This window comes from Vulpes lagopus, chromosome 15 (assembly GCF_018345385.1).
Source record: "Vulpes lagopus strain Blue_001 chromosome 15, ASM1834538v1, whole genome shotgun sequence".
In the NCBI taxonomy this organism is placed as follows: Eukaryota; Metazoa; Chordata; class Mammalia; order Carnivora; family Canidae; genus Vulpes; species Vulpes lagopus.
In genome coordinates, this window is record NC_054838.1 from 20,019,705 (window position 1) to 20,032,937 (window position 13,233).

At 47.8% G+C, this 13,233-nt stretch overlaps 1 protein-coding gene across 1 annotated transcript; it reads right to left on the reverse strand.

Moving 5' to 3' along the window:
- Nucleotides 1-3,599: 3,599 nt before the first annotated feature.
- Nucleotides 3,600-8,384, reverse strand: CNGA4 (cyclic nucleotide gated channel subunit alpha 4). The gene is made up of 6 exons (XM_041729698.1): nucleotides 8,323-8,384; nucleotides 8,081-8,182; nucleotides 7,771-7,877; nucleotides 6,813-7,458; nucleotides 5,707-6,056; nucleotides 3,600-4,060 (listed from the first exon to the last, which is right to left on the reverse strand). The coding sequence occupies exons 1-6, from the start codon at nucleotides 8,382-8,384 to the stop codon at nucleotides 3,600-3,602; spliced, it is 1,728 nt and encodes a 575-aa protein (XP_041585632.1).
- Nucleotides 8,385-13,233: the final 4,849 nt, after the last annotated feature.

Consider the following 13,233-nt stretch of genomic DNA (forward strand, 5'->3'; position numbering starts at 1 on the left):
AAACAGGTTTCAGTTTTACAACCAAAAAGGAATTGTATTTTGCTAATAACCTCAGTGATCCAGGAAGCAGATTCTTTCCCAGAGCCTCCAGAAAAGAGACCAGCTCACCCAACACCTTGATTTTGGCCTTGGAGGTCCTGAACAGAGGGCCTAGTTGAGCCACACTGTGCCAGAATTTCTGACTCCCAGAATTTTGAAATATAAACAAATGTTGTTTGAAGCTGTTCAACTCATGGTAACATGTTATAGCAGCAAAAGAAAACTAATATAATGCTCAAGAATCCCATTCCTTTTCTTAGTCTTGGGGAATCCCCTCTCTTTAGGCTCAGAAGCTCCTGCTTCTTCAACTCTCAAGGTCTCACAGACAATTGGGCACAATTCACCTAGAATCCTGGTTGTCACCAACAAAAGATATGGCAGGGAGTTTCTGAAAAATCTCTTTTTGACTCTGTAATTCAACAAGCTTTGGGGCATCTGGGTGGCTTATTTGGCTAAGCATTCAACTCTTGGTCTCAGCTCAGGTCTTCAACTTGGGGTTGTGAGTTCGAGGCCCGCATTGGGCTCGATGCTAGGCGTGAGGCCTACTTAAAAAAAAGCTTTAAGTCTAGAGGATACAAAGATTTTGATACTTTCTTATGATGGGAGGAAGGATGAAATGGACAAAACCTAAATGAGTATCTCAATAAAGTTTCCTGCCACATATACTCTTACCCTGATATCTAATACACAGTAACTAGTATTAATATTCCATCTGTTGTGACCTAATTCAACCCAGTTTGATCCCAAGTTGTCAAAACAGTGTCTGTCATGCAGTGATGGAAATCACTCCAGCATTAGAGGATGCCAGCTTGGAATTGCTGATATTCAAGATGTCTTTTGGCATGGTGGCTCCACCCTGAGGAACCCTCCTCATCCTGAAATAGCAGAGGCAGAGCTAGATGCACATCTGGCCCCAGAAGAGTTTTGTTTCTCCATCTGGGACAGGGAAGATAAGATGGTCAGTTACCACCCTCCTCGTGCTGTAGACAGGATTCTATGGGGGGTGGTAGGAGCCACCTGTTCTAAGAGAGCCTTCCTTCTCTTGGGACAAGTGTGCACATTGTAGTGTGTCAATGGAAAGCTTATTCTCAGCTCCCTAAATCCATCAGGTACACGAAAATGGCCTGTATAATATATCCACCCATTCTAGCTCAACACAGTTTGAGGGCAGAGACGGTAGGTACATCTCTTAAGAAATCGACATACATCTTTCTCCAACTTTGGGCCTTTATCTGTTTCAACTCCCATCTCTTTGGTTGTCAAGTACATAGTTGTGGACATACTATGTGTCAGGCACAGTTTTGGCCCTGAAGATACAGAGATGAACAAGACAGACTTAGTGCCAGCCTTCATATTTTGTGAGGAAGAGATGACAAATAACCCCATATTTTTAAAAGAATTAATGCAATGACTCTTGTAGTGCCTTCTGACACCTGGACTCTAGCCACAGCCTCAGTTCCTATGGTTCTGTGAGAAAGTTTTGTTCCCAGTCTCTCATGTCTGGGTGCATCTGTGTTATCTGCATCCACCATATCCAAAAGGTTGTTCAGTTTTGAGGACACCAACAGTTCTGAGGGAATGTCTCCATGACTACACATCAGCAGATACTCCCACACCTCCTGCCCTGTCAGCACTAAGGGCCCTACCCTCCATTCTCTTGTACTACCTGTAATAATAATTCTTGATATTCTGTAATCATGGGCCAACCTGATCTGTGGTCTCACTTTCACGGGTTTTTGAAAATTGTATTACTAGCTATCCAACCATAAGCTCCCAAATCTTTCTGCCCAGGAAGTGGATGTCCCCACCTAAAAACTTCCCAGCACTAGCAAAAAGAGTTTTTTACCCATTTTTTTCCCTTGCTCCTTCTGCTTTCTCATCACCCTGGTGCTTCCCTGGGTGGCCCTGCATGGTGGTGTGCCCCTTCCTCTTGGGGACTGTAAGTAATAAATTCTTCTTTCAGTGGCATTGACCACTATGTGTCATCACTCAGTCATACTGATGAATTAAATCCAAGTTACGTTTTAAAACACCACCTGGCACAGCTTAGACCAAAGACTGGCCAGGCCCTGGAGGAACTAAAGTTGTGACTAGGGTGGATATGATCTGGAGATTCCCCCAAGAGACCCCATGACACTCTCTCTGCCCCAAGTCTGCAGACCTCTGTCCAAGTATGCCACAGTTACTTAAAAACTCCCCAAACACTAATCTCCAGTGGTTTCCAATCATGATGTTCTACTCCACCTAGTCCCTATCTGCCACTCTGTATTATAAAATACCATATAGGACAGCCTGGGTGGCTCAGCGGTTTAACGCCGCCTTCAGTTCAGGGCCTGATCCTGAAGACCCAGGATTGAGTCCCACGTCGGGGTCCCTGCATGGAGCCTGTTTCTCCCTCTGCCTGTGTCTCTGCCTCTCTCTCTCTCCGTGTCTCTATGAATAAATAAATAAAATCTTAAAAAAAAAAAACCAAAAAGTAAAAAAAAAAAAAATACCATATAGAGGGACGGTTGGATTTCTGCCAGCACCAAAGCCAGCTCCAACAGCTGACAGAGTAGAGCAGGGCCAGGTGAATGGTGCTGTGAACTATCCTCCCTGTGAAATCATTCCTGAACATGGAGTAGCTCTATTCTGGCCTCAGGCTCCAGGACTGGGCCAGAGGAAGGAAGAAGGAGAAGCGGTGTCTGCTCTGGTCCACTAAGCTAGGTCAAATCTCTCAGAGTTCACAAAGTTAAAGATACATACTCTGGAATGAAATATAATGGTCAGTGTGTATATGTGACTATCATCTATGAGAGCATGTGCACACTTACATCATGTGATTCATGATCCTGCTTTGCCTTGGCTCAGCACTGATTCTCAATTTATCATGTATCCCAGGCCCCTGTTGAATCAAATCTACCAACTACTACACAGCGCATGCTCTTTTTCCGTGTGACTCAGAATTCAGACAGAATTCATCCTGGCCCTCTATTGGCTTTGCCTTTTCCTGTCACTCCCAAAAATGCTTAATGAGGAGGCAAATACTTTATTGAAGTGCAACTTGCAGGCTACATTTGTGAACTCCCTTGTGAGAGGCATTTAAAGGATATCTGTAAAGAAAAGGGCTCTGGGTGTGTTTCTGTGTGTTCACAAGGGTGTGCACACCTGTGGAGGCCATTTGTGTGTCTATTGGTGTGTGTCTCAGTATATGGGTCTTTATGAGGTGCATGAATGCATATGTATTATGTGGGTATAAGACACACCTATGTTTGTGAGAAAGCATATGTGTTCTGAAAATGGGAACTCGAGAGTGTTTTATATGGAATGCAGTCTTGAGTGCAATATGTGTATATGCAACTGTGTGTCTATGTGTGTGTCTGTGTGTCTATGTGCGTATGGGTGCGCTGGGGAGTGGGATGCGAATGGCTGCTATACTCTTATATCTCTAGGTGAGCATTTATACCCCCAATTCATTCCCATCTCTGAACCTAGCAGACAGGATAGCAGAATTTCTGCAGGCAGGCTTTCCTACAACTCTGGATTCCCTTGGAAGTAGGGGTCCTAGGGATAGGAATGGGTCATTCTGGGTCTGGGAGTCCCTCTTGGCCAGTCCTGCCTTTTCCACCCTGGGAAGTTCCCTCCCCAGGCTCGCCCTCATCATCAGCTTCAACCATTTCCTCAGGCATTGGCCACTCTCGAGTCTGCCACTCTAGCCGTTCAATGCGATAAGCGATCTTGAGTGCACTGGATTCCAACTCAGCCAGGAGGCGAGCAAATTTGGTCTGTAGATCATCAAGTTGCTGGTCGAGGCCTCGTAGTCGAGACTCTGTGGCTTCCTGTAGGGCAATCTCAGCTGCCTCAGCATTTACATCCAACTTGTTCATTTTGAGCAGGATCTCACGGCCCTTTTCTTCCATGACAACCTGGGCCTTTGGATACTCACTCAGGACTTCCCGCAGGTCCTCCTTGCTCAGGCAAAACAGGTCTGAATAACCTAGACTCTTGATGTTGGCTGTGCGGCGGTTCCCAGACATGTTTCCTGTGGCCCATGGGCAGACACATGGGAGGACAGTTAATTAGGATAGGTGTCAGGGGTTTTTCATTCCTGAACCAGGACCCCTACCTCCGTATTTGTGCTTTCAGGCTTCTCTTTCTGCTTTATTAATTTTTTCATTTACTCATTTACTGGGGACCAGGCCCTGAGATGGGTGGGTAACAGTGATGTGCCTGCAAGAATTCAGTCTAGAGGTGATAGACATCTAATGGGAAAGGAATAGTAACAAAACAGTATATAGCTGGTGCAGTGTAGAGGTGTGCATCCAATGCTGTGGGAAGACTGGTAAAGAGCCCCTAACAAGCTGGCAGAAACTTTGGGGAAGCCTAGAGGGAGTGATGTCTGACTGAGCAGGGGTCAGAGGGGGAGGGCCGGGGGAGGGAAGAGATATCCAGGCAGAGGGAGGAGTATGAGCAGAGGGAGATGGAGGTAGGAGACAGGTGGCTGCAGCAAACTGTAAGCAGTCCAGAGGGGCTGAAGTACAAAGTGTGAAGAGAATGGATAAAGGAAGGGAGAGCAGGGCACACTGGGTGTGGTAAACCACTACAGGGAGTTTACACCTTATTCTGAGGGCAGTGGGAAAGTACTGAAATATTTTGAGCAAGGGAGCTGTGTTCACATTTTTAGGAAGTTATTGGTGAGGGGTTGTGGGGGAAGATGCGTTAGGCCGAATGCTGCAAAGCTCAGAGGAACTACCCTTTGTGAACACTTGTTATGCTTTAGACACTGTGCTGATGCCTTATCCATAGAACTCATTTAATCCTCACAAATAGCCCTTTGGGTTTTTGATATCATCCCCTATTGGACAGATGAGAAAACCGAGGCCTAATAAAGGGAAATGACTTGTCCAAAACCAGGTAGACAGTAGCTGACCGCATCCAGGAAATGGAGCTTGAAGGGTCCTCGGGCCCTTGGCACAATTGGAGAGTGCAATCCCCAGGCTGACAGCCCCGTGGCTTCAGTCAGTGACAGCACACTCACTCCTTGCCATGTCCCCCCATCTCGTGGGGCCTCAGTGTCTTTGCTTGCGTTTAGGCATACCGACACCTACTGCGCAGGTGGATAAAAGGAATCAGTGTGTCAGCGCTTAGTACTTGGCCTGGCCTGGAGTTGGTGGAGAGAACGGCAATGCCTTCCTCCTAGCCTCCTTTCCATCTGGCTGTGAGAAAGTTTCTTGTACTGACTCCAAGTGTGTGTACTCATTATCTCAACGGCCTTGGACAGTTTCCCAAACATCTCTGTACCCCTATTTCCTTACATTTAAAATACAGGTAATGGTACCTACCTGAGTTACTGTGAGAATTTAGTGAGTTGGTACTTGTGAAGCACTTTGAACGTGGCAAGTATTGAGTGTGGCAATAAATATCTGTCACTTTCCACTGGTCTGTTGGTGCCTTGGGTTGACATCCACAGAGCAGATCTACTTCCTCTTTGCCAAGGATCCACCTTGTATGCTAACCTTGGCTCGGCTTCTTCTCAGGGAACAGACCCTCTGTGTCCTGCTTTTCTAGTGACTCAGGCAAGGGGGCAGGTTTCCTTAATCTGTAGGCCCTGAAGTACCACTTAGTGTCAGTGCAGGGTTCTGCTGTCCCCTCCCAGCCCTGTCCCGGAACAAACACTGGGGTGCCTACCTTTGATGTTGATGATGCTGATCTCCCCAAAGTAGAGCCCTGCACCAAGCACAGCATACTGTGTGACGCCATCATCTGCCACCACAGCCAACTGACCCTCACGGATGATGTACATCTCCCGGCCAATGTCCCCCTTGCGGCAGACGTATTCTCCAGGCGAATAAGTCTGGGGCTGCAGCTTCAGTACCAGCTCCTCTAGGAGGCTGGCCTCACAGTTCTGGAAGATCTGCACCCGACTCAGAGTAGACAAGTGTACAGATACAGCCACTTCTGCCCGCAACCGCTCAGGCAAGTGCTGTAAGATGGCTACCTCGTTGGTCATCTTCTTGTTGATCTGCAGGTGCTGGTACCTGGGGACAAGGGCAGCAATTGTTCCTCACCAGCTCCTTAGATGCCTAACTCTATTCCTTCCATTAGGATTCAGCTAAGCCTCAGCCAAGGGCCCAGTCACACTGAGATCTCACAGGGGTCATGGGAATACTTGACAGTTGGCTGATGAATATCTTCACTCCAGGGCCACTACACAGATATGTTTTGACCTCTTTTCCCTTACCCAGGGCCTGAAAGCCTCCAGTCGACAATGAATAAGACACCTTTTACCTACTGTCAAACTTTACCCCACCCACCATTCAGTGATGCCTTGTACCATCCCACTGATACCTACTTCAGTCACCAAACCCTGTATTTAACGGCCCCCTGCTTGAGTTCCTTTACTTGCTGACATTTCCTTTTGTTCATCCCATAATATGGACAACTATGACATAGTCAACCATTTTGTTGGCCATCCTCTGGCAAGTCTTGCTCTTCTCCCTTTAGCCCTTCCAGGGACTTCTGAGCCCTACCAGGCAGTGGCAGTTTTTATTCCAGGTTATCCTTCCTTGTGTATGAGTTCCTCTCCCTATAATCTCTTATCCAACCCAGTCCCCTAGTCCAGATGCAACTAGTGGAAGACATTCTTTTCTAAGCCCTGCCCAGTGAACCTCTCAATGAATGCCATGCCCTAGTTGCCCTGCCTGGGCTGCTAGGCAGTAAGGACCCAGCCACCTTCCTCAGGGTTTATCCAGGACACCTCTCCCTGTTCTGGTCTGGGACCCCAGCATCCTCACCAGTCAATAACTCGCCGCTCCAGTCGGCGATTGACATGCTGCTGCTTCATGTACTTCTTCACCAGTGCATGGTCTGGATAGAAAGCTGCATCTGCAGTGTTCATGTTGTAGATGACAGAGCTCATGCTACCCATGATGGTGGCAAAACCCATGACAGCCAGTAGGAAGTCGCCCACCATGAAGAGGTACTCCTCCTCCCGCGCTGGCAGCGGTGTATCACCCACAGTGGTCAAGATCAGCGTGGAGAAGTAAAAGCTATAGAGGTACTGGCGCCGCAGACGCTCAAAGCCAGGCTGCGCGGGGTCAGGGTACACCCAGGCATCACGCCCAAAGCCCAGGTACCGGGACAGGGCAAAATATAGACAGCTGTTCCAATGGATAACAACAAAAATGTAAAGCATCAGCTTGGTGATGCGAAAGGCGTTTGGATAAGCTGTGCGGGTCTCTGTGCGGTCAAAGGCCTCAAAGAGGCGGGGCGCACGCAGGAAGCGGTTCAGCCTCACTGTAGGGGTGTGTGGGCCCAGACTCAGGAAGGCCAAGTCTGTGGGCATCAGGGAAGCCAGGTCCAAGAAGAAGCTCCAAGTGCGAACGTAGCGACTTGAAATCCTGCCTTTGTCCACCACCAGGATGCCCTGGTCCAAGAATCCTGGGGAGGAGGAGGTGGAGACAGGCTGGGGTCAGCCATGAGATGGGGTGAGGTATGGGGCTGAGTCAAGGCACCGCCTACCTCACTAATAAGGCTGAGTGTGGGTGGGCCACTGTAAGACAGGGAGACAGACACGGGGACAGGATAGAGATGGACATAAACTTGCTCCAGGGTTTCTGGGATGGGCATAGGGGTGTTGTGAGCATGGAGGCATGCAAAACTGCTATCAGGGAGGGGGTCACTTCCTTGTGCCTCAAAGACCATCTTTAGGAAGGTAACATGGGACAAAGGGTCAGCCTTGGGCTCACTGACCTGTGTGAAAGCGCACCACGATGTCCAGTAGGTATAGCAGGTCACTTGTGTAGTCTAGCACTAACCAGGCCACCAGATAACTGTGTTGCAAATCAGGAAAGCAGGCTCTGTATGTCAGGGATAGAAAAGATTGGCTCAAGAACACCCTCTGTGTAATGTAATCTCCCCAAGGCACTCAGCACTTTGCCCTGGGTCCTCTCTACCATGCTGCCTCTCCTTCGGGTCCTGACCAAGGGCCTGCCCCTTTCCTTGGCCTGACTCTTGAGCTCTTATCTCTGCTTAAGACCCTTCCTTCAGCACCCTGCCGAACCTGCACACGATGATGATGAGATTATACATTACTGGGAAGACCATCGTGTTCAGCCACCAGTAGTAGTGATCCCCAGATGGGTCGAGGACAGGCAGCAACTTCCTGTGGAAAGAAGAGGAGAAGCAGTGTTTCATTTTCTTCACCAGACATTCAATATTGAGTTTGTCACTGGGGGCATCAATAAGAATCAGACTCCATCCAGTTAGGTGGAAAGATGTGACACAGGGGCCGGGATCTCTCACCTGGCCTTGGGTGGGGCAGGGGGGCTGGACTCCGTCGTCTTCACTTTGCTGTCCTGGTTCATGCTTCTGTGGCCTGATGCTTGGATGTGAGATACCCAGGGCCTCTGCTGATGGGTGGCTTCAGGAGGTGGGGGCTACTGCTTGCCTGCTTGCCTGCCTTGAAGAGGCTGCCCTTGATCTCCAGCTGTGACTCTTCTCTGACTTCTGAAGCTCTTAGCAACACAACCAGGGCCAGCCCTTACTGAAGGGGCAGAGGCAGTGTGGCTCCAGCGCCCCGCCCTGTCTCCCAGGGCCTGGGCTTACACTTGCCCAGCTAAACATCTCTAATGAGGTCCCTGGAGGAGGTGGGGGTGCATACCTCAGAGGTAAGCCTGGGCCTTGTTTCTTCTCTCACCTGCCAAGCTGAACTACTTAGGGGTCTTTTAAGTCAGCAGATGCGGGTGCCAGTGTAGGCTCAGTCATTCTGTTTTACTTTGTGTAAATTATCTGCTTGGGCCTCATTATTTATTCATTTAACAACTTTTTACAGAATGGCTCATTTGTGTCAGGTGCTGAACTAGTCTCTTGGGACAAAGAATGCTTGCCATATCAAATGTGAGTTCTGTTTTCATTTTCTGCACCCGACTTACCTCATTTTTTTTTTTTAAAGATTTATTTATTTATTTATTTATTTATGAGAGAGAGAGAGAGAGAGAGAGAGAGAGAGAGAGAATAACAGGAGAAGGGGCTGAGGGAGAGAAAGAATCCGAAGTAGACTCCCCTCTGAGCGTGGACCCCAACTCGGAGCTTGATCTCTTGACTCTGAGATCATGACCTGAGCTAAAATCAACAGTCACACTTAACTGACTAGGTCACCCAGGCAATCCCACCTTACCTCATTCTTACTGGATGAGTGTAATGGGGGCCCTTCTTTGGGGATTTTGTCCCCATTCCTTTCTTATTACCTCTAGCACCTGATCCCATTAGCTATTTCATATATTATCTAGATCCTCAACCTTCTTAATTTTCCCCTTTCTATGAGCATGCTTAAATCTCTCCCATACCAAAACAAACAGAAAAGTCCTAAAAATTCTCCCTCATACTGATGTCCCTTTCACTTCTATCATCTTTTCTCAGTCATAATCAGAATACCTGCTATGTGCCAAGCCACTATTATGCTCAATGTTGGGGATAAAAGATGAATGAAACATACTCCCTGCCCTCTAGAAACTCAGAGTTTGGTAGGGGAAATAGTCGGGTAGATAGGCAGTTACATATCAGTTTGATGGGTTTCTCTGTTAGGTGGATATACATAGAGCCATTATACTATGAGGAGGGTCCCAACTGAGCCTGGGTTCTGTAGGATGAACAGGAGTTAGGTCTAGAGATGGGAGAATGAAGAGCAAGAGGTAGAGGCAAAGTGCATAGAGGCTTTAAAAAACAAAGGTGATTGGGAGACATCAAATAGTTTCTGTAGAGAACGTGAGGGGCTAGTGGTGCAAGATGAAGCAGGCTGAGGACAGCCCAGGGAGAACTTTCTCAGCCATTTTATAAAGCTAGGGTTTTATCTTAAGGCAATGGAGAACCTGTGAAGTGTTTTGAATAGTTAAGTAATATGGTCAGATATGTGTTTTGAAGAGTTTCATGGAAGAAATGTCTATAGTCTGCAACATTTTATTTTTTTGAAATTCTCTTTTCCCACGGCTTCTTTGACACCACAGTTTCTTGGTTTTTATTTATTTTTTCTCAGTCTTTTTGTAAGCCAGTCTGCCCATCCTTTCTGTGTTGGTGTTTTTTTTAGGACTATGACCTAGGCCTTTCTCTCCATGCTCCTAGCTCTCTCTGGCCAATCTTGGTCACTCAATGGATTTCCTTTCCCACCTAATGACTCTCAAGAACTCGATCTATACCACTAACTGCTCACTGGATGTCCTCCCTTGGATATTCCGCAGTCACCTTTAGCCCATTGGATCTATAACTGAGCTCACTATTTTCCTTTATCTGTTCTTTCTCTTGTAATCCCTCCTTCTGGCCTTCAGCCCAAACATCTAGCACTAGTATTTATTATTATTACTCTCATTATTATTATTGTTATGACATCGTGGCAGTTTCTAAAAATGGCCACATATTCTTTGACCCTCCTCCCTTATGAATGTGTCAGCCAATAGAATATAGCAGGAGTGACTTCTGAGGCTGAATCATAAAAGGCTGTGCAACTTCCTTCTGGTTCTCTTGGGAATTCTCATTGTTTGGAAGCTCCCTGTCAGGATACTCCCTCTTGGAACCTAGCTGCCACATTGTGAGAAGTGCAAGCCACAAAGAACAGTTATGTCTCTGTACTGTGTTTGGCAGTCCCAACTGAGCTCAGCCTTTGAGTTGTCCCAGCCCTTGTTCACATCAGACATGTGAAAAAAAGTGAAGAAGACTCAGATAACTCTAGCCACCAGCCTCAAGTCACTCCCAGGCATTCAGGTGTCTTATAGGAGGCCCCAGGCATTATGGACTAGAGATATACCATTCTTGCTGTATCTTGGTTGAATTCCCAGAATCTATGAGCATAAAGAAATGGTGGTTGTTTTACACTACTTAGTTTGGGATGATTTGTTATGCAGCATAGTAACCAGAACAAACATATATATTAAAAAGTGCACATCTCTTAAGTATATAGATTGATGAATTTCATGAAGTGAACACACCCATGTAACTGGCGCTCACAAGAACCCTACTCTGCCCCCTTCCAGTCTGTGCTTTCCAAGTGTAATCACTAGCCTGACTTCTAATACCATAGCTGAGTTTTGCCTGTGAATAAACTTATATAAACTAAGCATCAGTTTTTAATTTTTTCCCTTACATATTCATCCAGTCCTTAAGCCCTGGTGCCCTACCTTCTAATATTTACATGTCCATTTCTCTGTAACTTTACTACTTCAGTTTGGGCCTTCTCAGTTTGACCATGTATAAAATTCTTTACAGTTCTATGCTATCCCAAGGATAAAATCTAAACTCCTTCACATGGCATGCAAATCTCCTGTTCCTGACCTTTATCCATGTCTTCAGCCTCATTGCTGTGTTTCCTTTGCATGTTGTCTAGGCTCCACACATGCTGTACTGATTGTAGTTCCCAGGGCACCTTCCCACCTGTTGTTCATTCTTCCTTGCCTTGGTATGGACTGATCCTTTGGGCTGAAACTTCCATTTCTTCTTTTTAAATGTTTTTTATTTTAAACAAATTTCAGGCTTGCAGAAAGTTGCAAAAAAGGTACAGAAAGTTCCTGTAAACTCCTTAGCCATGTTCCCTTGTTCTCATCTTATATAACTAGAGTACAGTGATCAAAACCAGGGAGTTAACTTTGGTACAATACTTTGAACTAAATCACAGACCTGATCTGAAACTTTCATCTCTGTATCTTAGTTTACAACATTCTTGCTTGTTCCTAGACATCATTTACTCCTTTTTCTTTGGGAAGATTTTATTTATTTATTCATGAGAGACACACACACAGAGGCAGAAACATAGGCAGAGGGACAAGCAAACGCAGGACTCGATCTCGGGACCCTGGGATCATGATCTGAGCCAAAGGCAGATGCTCAACTACTGAGCCACCCAGGTGCCCCAGACATCATTTACTCCTGATGGTTTTCCTAAGCCCCTTTGCCCTTCTTTCCCTTCATACACACAAGCCATGCTAAGTGCTGCTCTTTGATGGCAATTATTACACTATATTGCAATGGTCTGGCTTAAGAGAATATGTGGCATATGTATACAATGGAATATTACTCAGCCATTAGAAATGACAAATACCCACCATTTGCTTCCACGTGGATGGACCTGGAGGGTATTATGCTGAGCGAAATAAGTCAATCGGAAAAGGACAAACATTATATGGTCTCATTCATTTGGGGAATATAAAAATTAGTGAAAGGGAATAAAGGGAAAGGAGAGAAAATGAGTGAAAATATCAGTGATGGTGACAAAACATGGGAGACACCTAACTCTGGGAAATGAACAAGGGGTAGTGGAAGGCGAGGAGGGCGGGGGGTTGGGGTGACTGGGTGATGGGCACTGAGGGGGGCGCTTGGCGGGATGAGCACTGGCTGTTATGCTATATGTTGGCCAATTGAGCTCCAATAAAAAAAAATTTAAAAAAAAAAGAAAAGAGCTGAGGTCTTGCAGGACAGAGATGGGTTCTAGTGATCTGGAATCCTGCCTGGTGTGGAGGTGCTTATTCCTTGTTCCTTGAGTGACTGAACAAGACGGTGTCCAAGACGAATCACGGGACAGCGGGTGTTGGGAAGCTAGGAAGGGGGGGAGGTCATCGCCCCGGCACTGTCCAAGTCCTGCGCGCAGATGGGGCAAAAACGACCGAGTCTGCTTGCAGTCAGCCCTCTCTTGGGCTCAGCTTTTCCATAGGCCCCGCCCACCTCCGACTCCTCCCCGCAGGCCCACCCTTCGTTCTAGCCCCGCCCCGTCCAGCCCACTCTTCCACCCTCAGCACCGCCCAGGACCATTGGCTCCGCCCCCCCACGCTGGTCCTCAGCCCCGCCCTTGGCCCGTCCCTGCCTCTTAAAGTCGCGGCCCTCCCTTGGGTCCCGCCTTCTGCCCTCTGGTTCGACCTTTCCTCCTCAGGCTCCGCCTCCGCCCTCCGGGCCTCCGCCTCCCCAGCAGTCTTTCCCTATGACACGCTGGAGTCCTTCAGAGGGGTGGGGTTTAGGGCGCGAGGGGGCGGGGCCCGGGGAAGAGGCGGTGCTCCCGGCTCGGAATGCCGTCGGCGACCCCGCCCCTGCGCCCGGCCGTTGCCAGGAAACAAGCTCCGACGCTCCGGCTCTGGACGGGTCCAGCCAATGAGCTGGCACGCCACTGCCCGCGGTGCGTCGCTGGGCGGTTACGTGGGGTGCGCGGGGGCGCGGGTTGCGTGTGGCGCGGGGCGGGGC